Genomic DNA, 15,143 nt, shown 5'->3' with positions numbered 1-15,143 from the left:
GCAAATAACTGCAATCAGACTGTGTAAGCATGAAAATGCAGCCTTGAGCTTAAGATTATAACCAATCGGAAAAAAGATTATCTAGGCTTGTTACCATATAACTTTTTCTGCTGCAACATGAGAACTCTGCTGTGTGTCTCAACTTGTAGTCTGATCATTTAGGCAGTTAGTAAGGTTGATGGCTCTTGAGTGCGTTCAGAGAGTAGATAGTTGATGAAAGGCTCCTCTAACTGTTTTTAGAGGACCTCACTATCACTTCAGAGGACATAACATAGACAAAAGACAAAGCACTTATTTCCTGGAGACCTTTCACTAACCTCTCCTACTGCCATTACTTGCCTCACCCAAACCCGTAACCTACCTTTAGTCTAAACTTAACCTTTACTTTACTTAACCTTAAAACTTATCTTCACCTTAAAATTTAATGAGCCATGTCCCCATAATATACCTGTACAAACAGTTTTAGGTCCCCACAACATTGGGGAGTCCTGGAATCCACACAGACGCAGACACACACAAGCACGTGCACACAGACACAGACACACGCAAGCACGTGCACACAGACACACTTAAGCAGCACCAGCTGTAGATAATGAAGGAGGAAGGCCCAGGAGATGAGTGTAAACAATAGCGGGATTACTTTACAGCCACTATTATCACTCCTTCCTCAACTCAGTGTAAACACACAAATCCATTAGTGAGTAACTGCTGATAAGAGCAACGTGTAGAACGTTGTAATGGCGGAGTGTGAGAGAGAAGATATCAGAGAGGAAAAAAAAGCAAAGCAGGGAGAAATATCAGAGAGGAGAGTCAGTCGGCATCTAAGATAACCATGGGAGAGCAGGGAGGAGGGTTTGTGTACATGAAAGAAGGAGACTGTGAACATTTGAACGTATTTATAAATGACTTTTAAAAGATGCAGACAGTCAGACAGACAGACAGACACGCAGCCAAGAGAGTGTGTGTGTTTGTCATAAAGCCACAGCCTAATAAATCCCTGCTGAGAGATTGGAAGCACTGCAACCAGAGAGCAGCTTAGATTGAATGACAGCTATCCTTGGCTAGCTGCTTGATGGCAAAAGAGTGTGTGTGTGTGTGTGTGTGTGTGTGTGTGTGTGTGTGTGTGTGTGTGTGTGTGTGTGTGTGTGTGTGTGTGTGTGTGTGTGTGTGTGTGTGTGTGTGTGTTTGGCGGGACAGGGCTGGACAGGTCACAGGAAGGAAAAAAAAAAAGACGTCACATCAAAGTGACCAGGCCATTAGGGTTATGTTTACAGCTGAGCCTGAAGCCAGCCATGGTAATGGACACTGCAGTGGAGGTCTGGCAACCTAAAGCCATGCTGTTTATCTGTGCTCTGTTTGTGTGTTTGTGTCTGTGTCTTTGCAAAGACACAGGCGTCTCACAAATGACCTCAAAGGCTTCACTTATGCCTGAGCGTGTGAGACGGAGACAGAAACTAGACAGTGAGACTCAGTGGCAGAGATAACACACAGAGAGCAAAGAGAGGGGACATGGTCTTGTCCTTTCAAGAATGGCTGCAGCGCTGGTGTGTTGAAAAGTGTGTGTGTGCGTTGACACTGAAGCATCTGCTGCATCCCAAGAGATGAGTAAGCAGTTAAGTGTTGACTGAACTCCATGTTAATGAAACACTCACTGTCTCTGGCTACCAGATAATGACAGTGTGATCTCACAGTGTAAATGTCGAGGTGAAGCTTGACTTGTTTGGCTTGTTGGCATAAGTAGACAAACACTGTGAGCAACAATTTCCTGATTTCCACCTTTATACACAGTCCTCCCTCCTGAAATGTATACATTCCTTTCCCCGGGATACATTTATAGGACCGTAATTTAATTTTCCACTGTAAGCGTGGCAAAGAAACATAATACACTATGGTTCACATTCTATAGCAATTATATGAACATGTGTTATCTGATTACTTTGACGGAATACTTGACAGACATCGTGAGGCCTTTCAATGAGTCTTGTTTTGATGCAAATCTGACATTTTAAGTGTATGTTAAAGGAGTTATTATAGCTCTATATGACGTTTTTGATATGAATTTCTACCAGTGCTGTACTAAATTCTTACAGGGAGTCGCAATGATTACACTTAATGTACTGTAACCAAGAGGTTTCAGTCATGAGCCCATTGGAGGCTGAATAATTGTCATGACCCCCCGATGAGAAGATTGATTACATATTTATCCAACAGGAACACTGGGGAAAACTGCCACAAAACAGCCAAGTCACTATCTAATCAAGAACATTTCCTACTCATTGGTTTCTGCTGAGTGAGTACAAAATATATATCTAAAAATAATAATTACAGAAATCTGTACTGACAGTCTGTCTGTCAGTAGTTTGCTTATCTCAAGAACCCTCTTATCAGCAAGTGTTAATGGCTCAGGGAAGTGCTGTTTCAGATTTGTTACGATTATGACATGTGATACTTTCAATATAAATAAACTTGGAATAAATAGACAATCAGTGCTCTGTAGCAGCAATGGCTGATCAAAACAACAGCACTTCCTAAATGGCACGTTCACGACAATGGCAACGACAACTGCTTCTCCAGGATGGGGTTCTGTGTGCTGAGTCGAGCTTAACTTAGCTTTGAATGAACAGGTGAACAGCTGTTTGTGAAGCAGCGGTGGTGCAGCTTCAGGGTTCTGTGGACTGATACTAGCAGCTGGTCTGTACTTGCTGCGGCTCAATTACTGCAGGTCACTTTTCCAGTTTCAGAGAGGAAGCTGCAACCAGCCTCACCACAGGCCAAGACAACAGCCCATTCCAAACAGGCAGGTTTAGAATGGACACTGCACTAGTTTACTTTAGGTAATCGTATTATTGTATAGTCCTTTTTTCCTTTCCTGTAAGAAATGAAGCTTCCTTTTATTTAAAATGCTTGCTTTACTTTGCTTTAATTCTACATTGAGAAGCAACTGAAATGTTTGTGTAAAATCATAACAAACAGTAATTACCCTAATACAAGGCCATACAGTGAATAATGTAGGTGGAGTGCAGCAGTAGCTTGTGGACTCCTTTATCCAAAAAGACACTTATTAGCGTGGGTGGAAATCATTTGTAATGCTGGCAACGGAGCGCTGTGCTCACAGTACCAGCTTCTCCTCAATGTGACAGTGAAAACAAAGCAGAAATGACAACATAATAAATGATAAATGACTGCACAGGATGACCCAATGAACCACAATCATGTCATTATTATTCAAATGGTCTGGGCTAACAAAGCCCTGGAGGACGCGGCCCACTTTTCAGGAACTTTTTATATATATATGGTTTGTGTCAACACCATCACCATTTCATGTCGGTGAATATGAGACAGCTCTGTGGTCACCGTGCAGAATTTTCCTAGGATACCTGTTCCAAAATGGAGACAAAAACAAATGGAGCAAGTGGGAAATATTCATGCACTGACACTTCTCTGGGAAAAATCCCCTCTTGAGCAGCTGTGGGTTTCTATAAAACATGAGATAAACGGTAATGTTACTGGGATTCCATGATTTCAGTGCTGATTACATAATATTGGTGCCCTGTAAATACCGTATCCCAGAGAAAGTTTAGTTTTTTTGTGTGCAGCAGGTGTTGGGAAACCACAAATGGAATGAAATGGAATATTAGTAGAGGGATGACTTCATAAGCACTGAGAAAAAGAGCGATGGAGTGAGAAGTTGGAATGGGACTTTAATGTCTGAATCATTAGATTGTTGCGGTTTTGGAGCTTTGACTGCACTGATCTCTGGGTGAAGTGCAGTAGAGACACTCAATATTTAACAAGACGCCACCTCATCCCCTATCTTCTTTGTGTGTGTGTGTGTGTGTGTCTGTGTGTGAGTGTTTCTGCACATGGCAACATGATGCCAGCAACACAAGCATCATACACCATGACTGTGTGTATGCTGTGCACGTTACATTACAGATACAGATACATATGTGCACAGACAAAAACTCCTTCAGAATCTCATATTTGTCATACCTCAGCAAACCACTGATCACATTTCTATGCTTTCTATTAGTCTGTCCGTTTTATTCCCCTGTTCCTCTCTCTCTTTTATTTCTACACATTAAAAATAACTGCACATTGTTTTAAAACCCAGGTGTTTCAAAATATTTTCATTTTGTAGAAAGTGTCCAACATTCTCGGCCCCGAAGATGCAAAAAGGCCATATTGTGCCTGTCTCGGTCGTGGCCCTTCTAATAGCAAATAACAAGAGTTCATAAAGCATTTTAAGTGGCTTGGCTCGGCCACAACATAGTAAAAAAGCTCTACACACAGGGGACACAGTCACATTCAACACATGCAACACTGACCAAGATGAGGTCAGTGTCTCAGCAAAACTCCTCTCTGCTCAAAAACCAACTTGTCAGCGATGTCCTCTTTATTAGCGAGAATTTGGCTGATATTTCAGACCATTACTAAGAGCGTTCATGGGAAAACTGTGAGTAGAGGCACAGAGGAACCGACGCCTCGACAGCAGCTGTCAAAGGCCTCAAGATGAATTATCTTGTTTTTCTGTGAGAGATACACATCATGGTCATCATCATTGTTTTTACATGTTACAATGCCGCTAAGATTGTCTCCATTTGGTTTGTAGCTGTGGTCAGTCATCGCTATAAAAATGTCAACAATAAGGGCAGTTGTACGGATGCCCGGTACTGTTCTGTGCTTGGCTGACAGTAGCAGCCAATGAAGTACAAAAGCAGAGAGGATGTGATAAAAAATGATCAGTGGAGTGATTTGTTTTACTATTCCAAACTAAGTGTAGAATAAGTGACTTGTTTGCGTAACGTCCAACCCATTGATTGTCCACTTGTAGCCTAACAACTATTCCTAAGCACAACAGTCGTGTCACGCTTTGGATTTACACCATGAAGCTTTGAGCATGGCGTTGTTGCAAGAATGTAAAAAAGTGTCTCCAATGCCAGACATAAGGAATCATTGGGGTAATACCAATTTTATTTGTAACCGATAGGACAAGCTCAGGTAGCTAGCTAGCTACATCTGATAAAATCTCCCAGTAGCAATCAGTAGCTAGAAACAGGAAGCTTGCTCTTGTCTACTTCTGTCTGAAATCAAAATTCCCCTGTTCAGAAATGATTAAGATTTTTGACTGATAAATTTGCTAGATTTATCAATGTAAACTGTGTATATGGGCTGTGCCAGAACACAAAGCTGGGAAGGTGTTGCAAAGTAACTGAAGGGGGGTTAGTTTGTTTGCATCAATGCATTCCACAGGAACTTTGGACTACAGCAAATTGCAGGAAGCCATTTCACAACATGAAACTTAGCTTGTCTGATTAAAATTGCTGACCAGGAGAGAAGCATGCACCCGTGAGGTTATTGCACTGGTGACCCCCTTCTCTTGCAAGAGTTATGTCGGCCCAAGAGATCCTGTTTGCATGCTTTCTTAGAAATGATTGCTCCGACCGCACTTAGCGAAAATGCACTCAGGGGAAGGAAAACTTCATCCAGCAGCTGTTGTAGGAATGAAGCACAGCGTCTCCATTGGTCAATGCACTGATGTGACAGGTATAAAGTCATTCTATGGCCAATGTAATACACTTATACACCCAAAAATTGGTCAACCAACAATTCATGTCTTTTGAACTGTGCAAATATCGTTCAGTGCTCTACGTATATCTGGCTTTCATTAAATCTTATCAAGTTTCACTGATTTGTTGTCTGGCCAGAATTTTACCCTTCGCGACAATGTCCAGAGCAGCAGGGACAGGGGAGGGACATTTCCCCTGTGTATATGTGTGTGTGTTTTTATGTACGTTTCTTATTACATAGCCTGACAGTCAGTGCGGCTCACCACTCCCTATGATGTCCGCAGCATTGGACTGTGTTGACTGATCTTTGATCCTCTGCCCTGGCCCTGCGTGTCAGGGGTATAGACAGTGACCGAACCAAATGAGCTGAGCCAAGATCCCAAAGAACCCCACCCTGAAACCACAGAATCATTAGCAGGTCTTGCTCCCACTCTTCCTTCGTCTGGTGTCGTCATATATCACAGAAAATGTGTCAGTGCTACTCAAAGTGACAGGAGGGGCCTTACACAACATCGAGAAAAGCCCTCTTGGTCACAGCAACCTGAGAGTGAACCCCAACCTACTATAATGTTTCCTTCTTTTGTTACCGAACGCAAATAAATCTTGAGCTTGTTTCTGGCGCACCATCGTGGGACAATATTATCTGAGATTTCCTGAGTTTGGAAACGAACCAACATGTCCCACCAAATAAGCTTGCAGTACATTTTGTATACAGCAGAGTATGCACATACACGCATACACGTAGAACTACAAAGGTCTTGGTGGATCTTGATTTTGCCAGGGAAGTGGAGTTTGTTATGATCTCGGGTCCCTTGGTGATGCTACATATGAAAAGATTTACAAGCCCTTGGCCTGTTACATTGAACAAACACAGAAGCTAACGGTTCCCGACGTTAAGTGAAGTATCACTCTGGACTGGATGAAGACATTAACAGACCATCCAGTGGAACTTCCCCTGTCTTTCCTGTGTCTCACACGCACGTTTTGGCCAAAATGTATTTTTTCATTACAAGGAAAATGTCATCATGGTAGAACAGGTGCATAACTGGGGCTGGGAAAGGGTGGAGAACGTAGTTAGACCGGCACTGCCTGACACCCTTCATTCACTTTATAATGAGGAGATAGTGTGGGAAGCTTGGAACAGTTGATTCAACCAATAAACAGCTCTTCTCCACAGACGTGTAGGTGTTTGTGTAGACCAGTAACACATGGCAGTCAGGAAGGAGTGAACGAAGAGGAAGGTGGGACAGAAGGCAGGGAGACACAAATAAATCACACCAGAAAGGGTGAGAAAAGAGACTGTGAGAAGGATATGAAGACAAAGTTGAGACGAGTTCTTCTCTGGCATTGATGAGCTTAAGTAGCTACATCAACTCGTTTGGCTGATGGCCCCAGACCTGATAATTTGCCTCCTCCCAACATGAACATGTACGTATGAAATAGGGAGCAACTACAGCCAACCATGTTTTTGGCTACTTACATAGCTTACAGTAGACGTTATCCCTCCGATTAGTTCATTGATCAACTGAATAACTGACATACCCCAAAGTCTAAAAGTCTAGAAGGACCAAATATTTAGTCTTTCTCCATCCAAAATGATGTATTAGAAATTATGAGGGAAAAAGTGTGCACGGTTCAAACAGTTTTTAATGATGTCCAGATTGAGAGTCCATTAAAACAGAGTGCAAATATCCTGATGATGTAATTCGCAAACTAAATGACTACAGTAACACTCAAGAGCTTCAAGAGTTTTCCCAGCACCAACCATTACAACTGCTATTACAAGCATGCACAGCAGTGACTTGGGGTCTGACCTGGCAGGACATGGTTGGGTGTTGCAGGGCATCAATCCAGTAGCTGGTCTTGATCTGGGATTGCAGTGGGATGTGTTCACCTGCACTCTCAGGTCTCTGTAACACGCTGACCTGGTGTTCATCTGGCCTGTAAAAGTTATACATCAATAATTTAAGGCACATTGTCATAAAAGGAGCAATTCATTTTCATTTTTGAGTAACAGTCTATTCCTGGCTAATACTCTGCAATTATAAAATAACCTAAAAACAAAGTTACAGGGCATTATTTACTGCAATGGCTTTAATAGTTATCAAGAGCAGTATAGATTAGTGTACGTCTTTACTGAGTTTAAGGGTTATTCTTGAGCTTGGAAGCAGCAGCTTCACAAAACAGTTTGTCAAGATGTTATCAACTGCTTACACAAAATGTAATGACACCTGTTAAATACTGATAAAGCAATATGATAATGGCTCCATCCTGATACTGAAATTCTACCTAGGTAGTACAATGTTGTGTTGAAATTATGTTGATCCAGTATTAAAAAAATTCCCAGATCGGCTCCTGACACTTCCCACTGATCATGTGATGTCAAAACAAGTCTGTCCCTTCAAGCCGTGAAAAACACTATGATTTAATTTAACTTTCTTAATCAAATACATTAGCATTTACTTTCTCAGAGGCAAGCAACGATGATTCTATGCTCCCATTTGTATGTTTGTGAATTCTGGCACAAACTTTGATCTGACAGTGTTTTTTGTTTCATGTGAAACTTGAATCCCAGGTTCACAGAAATCCTGGTTGGTATTTTGGCCTGAGGCATGGTCAATCTGCACATCCCAACCTATGCAGGTCAGTAAAGTCAGTCACACTCTTTAATAGAGCAAATGACCCCCGACCCATCACAGCCTACAATCAGGACACAAAGAGGTGGATGTGGTTAGGGTGGACCTCCGCAGACCAGGGTGGGGAACTTTAACCTGGAGGGTCAATCAACAGGAACTTTACACTGGGGGCTTTGTTCACACTCATGAAGCCAAGTAAGGGCATACACACACACACACACACACACGCACAAACATACACACGCTCACATATACACCTTCATCTCCTAACATCTCCCCTCAAATCACCATCCCAGTCCCTGCACGTGTGTGTGTGTCTATGTGCTTGTTTAATACTAGGCTCTGGTGGGACAAAGGACACTGGTCAAAGCCATGCATGTGTGTACTTGCTTGCTTTAACGGATGTGTGTGTGTGTGTGTGTGTGTGTGTGTGTGTGTGTGTGTGTGTGTGTGTGTGCGTGCATGTAATAGCAGGTCTCCAGTAGAAGAGGTCCCACCAGTCCGAAAGACGAGCTGCTAATGTCCCCTCACTAATGATGGGAATGCTTCTCTCTTCGTTTAACCTGCAGCTAAAAGCCTTATTATAGATCACAGGGTCCATTGATCTACGAACTGTCCTCTTAATCTACATGGGTTGGCCCAGATTGAAAAGAGGTGATCTGCCGGTTTTTCATCAAAGCAAGACACTTTAAAATCTAGGTAAAAAAAAGCAATAAAAAGTAACATGTCACTGCACTAAATCAGACATGACAGGCCGGATGAAATGTACTAAACTTAACTTTGAATCCATCTGTCATTGCAGGTTAGAAAAATACATTTTGATTCCATTTGCAGCACACGTGTCATATGATAAGGCTGTGAAATGTTTGTACATACCTCCAGCACAAGTTGCTGAGCACTGGGAGCGTATGATGGCCCATGTGTAATTGTGTTTGATGTGATTCTTTTTCTCATCAGCTTTCTTCAGAGTGTATTCCCAGCGCACACCTGGGTTCCAGCCCTGCAACAATACCTACAGAGAAGAAGATGATAAGAATTCACTTTTTTTTATGAAGCAGCGAGGAGAAGCCATGACTGCAAGAGTCTCTCTCACCTCTGGGGTCAAAACCATGATTCATGATGATCTAATAGACTCTTCTTCAAAGTCCTGATACTAATGATAATGTGTTGACGATTAGCCAAATTATTAATTATATTATTATTAAGCTTTGATTTAGCATAATCCTCCACATGCCTCATCTTAACGCAGGCGGATCTTTGCATATCTTGTAAATGTATGACTTTTATTTTCTCGTAATATTTCGACTTTATTCTCATAATTATACATGAGCATACAAAAATGCATATGTTTTTTTCCATTTAAATGTAACGAATACTATTATTCGTATTAAGAGATACAAATACTAAAATTGACCAAGTAAAGAAATAAGAAAGTCACAGGATCAAAGGTCAATGATGAAAGGTTTTACAGTAGATTAAAAACAACCAACTGGCACAAACACAAAAATAAGTAAATAATATAACATTGGTCAAAGTATTAATTAACGTACAAGTTGACTGACCCCTTACCTCTATGATCAGTGTTTCATTGGTGGGTCCAGTTGAAAAGAGGCTCTCAGGTCTGTTATAGGGTCTCTTGTATTCAAAAATAGCTCCAGCAATGGGATGTCGGCCCGGCCAGTCCACCGTCCAGTGTCCGTTCAGGAAGTAGCGTCTCTGGGTGTCCCTGACAGCCAGGTATGAGCTGGACGTATTCAGCTCCACCACACGGATGCTCCGAGCCCCTGCTGGGATGGTTACCACCCCATAGTACTCTGACAAGGACAAAATATTAAGTTATGTTTTGAAAAACGACCAGAGACATACGGATCAGTAGGAAGTGAAGAAGAAAGGAATGGAGGGATAACGCAAAAGTATTGCGAGATAATGCAAAACATATCGTGAGGGAATGCAAAAGTAATCCTCAAAATATTCTTGCTGTGAGCCCTCTGTAAAATAATCTTGTATATTAGCTATAAAATCATAAAAGCGAGGGTATGAGCACAGTACTTTGTAAAATATCTCAAACCACATCAACGAATCCAATGAACCTCTCAGTTTAAGTACTATGACTTACGGTTTGTGTAGTGCTGCTTGGTGTACTGTCCTTTATAGATCTTACAGGTGGAGTTGTCTCCTTTACAGACCCCACAAGCATCAGGCACAGCTGTGGAGCCCAACACACGGTCACAGCCAACCCTCTGACGGAGAAGCAAACAACACTGCTTATTAAAATGCAACTTAACTTCACACAGTGTCATAAATCACAACAGTCGAATGCCAACATAATTTTTTCCCTCTTGCGATGAAAGGTCAGCTTTTTTGTTTCACTGTGTTTGAAGTAGTTGAGAAACAGCACAACAAGGGTGTCTATTGATGTCCTCCGCTGCTAAAGCCATTTCCCCCCCAAAATTTTATAGCACAATTTCAGAGATCTCACACATGATATCATCTTCAGAAAAGAAACACCCAGCACGGACTCTGCGTGCTTTCTCTCTCGTGCTTCCACACAACCGTGTCACTGTCTCGCTGCTCGGCTGCTCGTGAAGGATTACCTCACACAGTCCATCAATACAGACGTTTGTGCTGTCCTGTGAGCAGAGGGTCCCATCCTTAACTTTGCTGGCCAAGGCAAAGAAGAAATCATAACCTTCAGCGAAGCAGTAGAGCTTGCACACATCTTGATCTGGAAGACAAGAAAACGACCACAGGAGGCCAGAGGGAACAAGCAGAAATGTTTAGTGGCGTGACATTGCTAAGTGGAAAAACTCCACTTGTTATTATACTTCATTTTTCCCCCCTAATTAATTTGGAAAATGAATTTGGTGCTTGTCTCACCGTCCACTCTGGTGTATGGTCTCCATGTGTAGTACCATCCTCGGAACTGTTTGCTGTTGTGCTCGGCACACTGTTGCGCTCTATAGGCAATGGCGTTGGGGGGGCAGTCCTCAGTGTTACACAGTTTGTACGACCTGGATGAGCCCTCACAGAACTTTCCTCCATACGCAGGCCTGCGAAGAGGAATAAGCATGACAGAGTCGTGAAAATGTAGGTTTTCTTTTGAATCATTTTTTTCATAATGTTATTTTCATGTGTTTGTGATCAACAGAGACAGCAAATTAAACTGTATTATAAATGAAATACCGAGCAAATACCTCTGCCAAGGCCCAATAATCCCCTTGTGAAACCAGAAACCATTAAATTCACTGGGATGTGGATTTTCATTTGGAGTCTCAGACTGTTAGACAGTCTCACAGATGTCAGTCCTGTAATTTTTCTTTAAATCGAGATCCATGAATTATTCTCTGCGAAATCAACCAAAAAGTTGAGAATCACCCTATTGCAAAATGTTAAACAGAGTTACCTGGATCATCCCCTGATCCAGATTCACACCAAAATTGAATGGGCCCTTCCGTGAACCATACCACATCCTTCAATTACAACGTCTATAAGCCCTCCAATCACATTGTCACTTCTCTCTCAGATTCTGCCCCTTTACATCTCCACATTTCATCTCCCTCTTTTTGAATCCCTTCTCTGTCATCTTTTCCACCCCCTTTTCCCTCCCCCTCTCTCCACTGCCTCCCTCTTACCTTGCTTGTCCTTTGTCTTCCTCCACTTGCCACCACCATCCTTCCTCCCTCATCTCTTGCTCTCTCTGTGTAATTTAGCCCAACACTTGTCAGGATCTTGGCATGGCATGATGAAGAGGAGGGCCCCAGATATAAGAACCCCTGACTGACACTGGCAGCGCTAATAATCCGGAGTGACAGATGAGTATGGGACCAAGTGAGATGATAAGTGATGAGGTGACAGACCCGTGTGATGGATCTTCACGAGTCTAATAACATGTAGTAATGCACTCTTGGCCGTGAGTCAATCAATCACAAACCACAATCCCTCTTTGTATAAAGTTATATGTGTTTTATCAGTTTGCACTTGATTTGATATTCATTCAGTTTGGCTTAGGCCTTAAAATGGGAGAAAAAGCGTTCAGAGTGTTCAAATCACTCACACCTTTATAATACCCTCATACTTCTGCAACAATGAAGTCATAAGGAACACCACGCTGTGTGATAATCTGTGGGATGAACTCCTCTCCTGTGTGAAGGCTGTGTGTGTGTATGTGTGTTTCTGCTCCTCTCTGATGTCTTCATACACAAATGGACAATCCCACTCAATTAATTACTAATCTATGGTGTTGGATCATGTATCCTATTCTAGGTAGAAGGTGCTTCTGCCCTGATCTTGAAGCGATGGGCCGCCACTGAAAATGAATGTGGTTTAAACCCTGGAAATACTGTACTGATAATTTTTTGAGCCCATGCTGCTTTCCAGGCTCAAGCTCCATATTCAACACATGAAGGTGGAAGTGGTATTGATCATCTTATGGAAGCAGAGTTTCCCAAAATGTCAAACTGAACTTTAGTTGGTGGCATTTACGTTCTTGTGCAGTTTTCATCTTTGCTAACATGCACTGCTGTACTTGTTTGTTACCTCTGCTAACGAGGTTGTTTGAATGCAAGATTACTTAAATACTACTGGACATATCACCATGTAACTTGATGGAACCATGTGGTATGTGTCAGAGACATGGTCATAAAATGTTGGTTTGGAGCCATATCAGGGGGCGGATCCCGGAACGTTTTATTACCTTCTTTAACACTGTATGCACTTTTCAACATTTCCACTGATTTCCCAGGGAATAATTCATGGATCTTGATGAAACAAATCCGGCACATTTAAGGGACTAATATCTATGAGTGTGTGAAATTTGGTGCAGCTTGATGGAATTTAAGGGGACTGTTGGTCCGTGGTGGAGGTATCCCCGCTCTGAGCGTCATTCCTCCTAGGTACTGTATTTTTTATTTATTTTTTTATTGCTCTACCGTGGGTTATTGCACTGCCTCTCTCGATAGGTGACTCCGCTCTCGCAGCTTCGCGAGCAGGCCGACCAGGAAGACCACTCCGACCACTGTCCATGCTGAGGCCTCGGGCCCTCGTCACCCTGTTTGACACACTGGCCCCTGCGACACCACTGCGGAAAGAGGAAGAGGGAGGAATTATGAGCGGGAGAGAAGGAGGCAAAAGAAGGGATGCAAAGTTTTTAAAAGTCTCTAGAACACACAGACTATATTTCAGCAGACCCTGCCCATTATCTTCTTTACAATGACCGTTTTGTCAGACCCCAGCAGAGGCCTATAAGACGCAGCGTTCAGGTTTAACTGCTGTCAGAAAGGTCACAGTCGTGCTGGTTTCATACTCATAGTCCCTCAGTGAAACGTCAGTTGTGCTGCTTTTTGGACCGTCTCTAGCTTGAGCTGTCATCGGCTAGAATTAACAGAGCTCATGCCAAACACAACTGAAATGCGAATATGGAAAAAAAAAACGTGTCAAGGATATTCGCCCTAAAATAATACATCTAGATCTGTTTTGTGCTGTCAAATTTGCATTTCATGTGGCCTTATGCCTCCATTTATCAACTCGTTAAAATCATTCCAAGTGAAAACATTTACAAAAACATAAAACAGGTCGAAGCACGTGTTGCCAGCAATGCACAAATCAACGCAGCAGAGTTTCTTCGCTGCTGAAAAACATCCTTTTAAACAATTTGAGTTCTGAAGCAAAACAATAAATATCTGCCAAGGGAGTGAGATAATTTCACTTCTTTCCAGTGCAAATCAAAGACGAGGGTTGGGTATCTGCCTCGTTCTGTCTTGTTTATTAGTATTTATATGTGGTTTCTACGTACTTTCGGTAAGAAGTGTATCAGGTCAGGCAGATTTTGACGGCATTTTTTGATATTTTTCCCGTGTTCTTCCAATTTGACAAGGAGAATTTCCTTCCCAATCTGACTGACGCAGACTTTTTGGGGAATATGCTGGGGGGCCACCCATGAGGAACGGCTTTCCACTCACCAAGCTGCCAAATGTGATCCATGAGGTAACCAGGCAAGGCAGCGTGAGGAATATCAAACTACAGCATGTGCGGAAAGTTATGCGAGTAAGGATTGTCTGCAGAGCGCTGCATGAATCGATGGGACTGCTCTTACTGCTGAGTTATTCACTTTATGTATTTAAAAGGAGAGTCATTAACCAACCAGCCAATCACGTGCTGCAAAATGAGCCGCTCTTCGCTCAAAATCTGTTAATGTAACGCGAGAACGCTTCGCTAAATCTTAAGTCTCTTAAAGCAACATTATGTCACAAGCTGTTTCCTGGCACAACACTGAACTGGATTTGTACGTGTCAAGATGACATCAGTCACAATATATTGAGTTTGCCACAAGCACACACACACACACACACACAGTGCACACAAACACATAAGTAGTGAATATACACACATACGTGAACACATACATAGTGAAAACACACACAGGCACCTACATACACAAACAAACACACGAACACAGTGAGTGCACACACAACTCAGCCGTGAATGAGATCAGCTGTTCTTGATCTCACTGTGTGTTCACGAGCTGCTCACAAGTGCACACACACACACACACACACACACACACACACACACACACACACACACACACACACACACACACAGGCACCCAGGCACACACACACCTCCAGCTCATCTTGCGCTCCTCGACTGAACTAGAACAGCTGATTTCCCCACAGTTTTCCCCTCGCGGCTGAGTGCCACAGATTCCTAAGTGAGCCTGTCATTGTTTGTGTTGAGTTAATTGTCCCGTGGAGAGAGAGGGCGGGATTAAACCATCAAGTTCAATATATTGAGAAGCAAATGCCGATGAGGGACTGTCAGGGGAGAGAGGGTAAGAGCGAGAGCGAGCCTGGGAGGAGAATCATCTTGAAACAAGGAGGAGAAAGAAAAAAAGAACACAAAGAATAAATAAAGAGCACAGATTGCTTTTTGGCCCCGG

At 42.6% G+C, this 15,143-nt stretch overlaps 1 protein-coding gene across 1 annotated transcript in view; it reads right to left on the bottom strand.

Annotated features, from left to right (window-relative positions):
- The window catches only part of LOC133014572 (A disintegrin and metalloproteinase with thrombospondin motifs 16), a 61,115-nt gene that overhangs the window by 8,245 nt on the left and 37,727 nt on the right, over positions 1–15,143 (bottom strand). The window contains exons 12-18 of the mRNA XM_061081836.1: positions 13,135–13,283; positions 11,084–11,256; positions 10,801–10,931; positions 10,323–10,446; positions 9,776–10,020; positions 9,083–9,218; positions 7,385–7,511 (exon numbers count right to left, since the gene is read on the bottom strand). Coding sequence (XP_060937819.1) covers positions 7,385–7,511; positions 9,083–9,218; positions 9,776–10,020; positions 10,323–10,446; positions 10,801–10,931; positions 11,084–11,256; positions 13,135–13,283 — 1,085 coding nt within the window. The remainder of the gene's footprint in view (positions 1–7,384; positions 7,512–9,082; positions 9,219–9,775; positions 10,021–10,322; positions 10,447–10,800; positions 10,932–11,083; positions 11,257–13,134; positions 13,284–15,143) is intronic.

The sequence above is a fragment of the Limanda limanda genome, chromosome 11, assembly GCF_963576545.1.
Source record: "Limanda limanda chromosome 11, fLimLim1.1, whole genome shotgun sequence".
In the NCBI taxonomy this organism is placed as follows: Eukaryota; Metazoa; Chordata; class Actinopteri; order Pleuronectiformes; family Pleuronectidae; genus Limanda; species Limanda limanda.
This window is presented reverse-complemented; position numbering and strand designations above follow the sequence as displayed.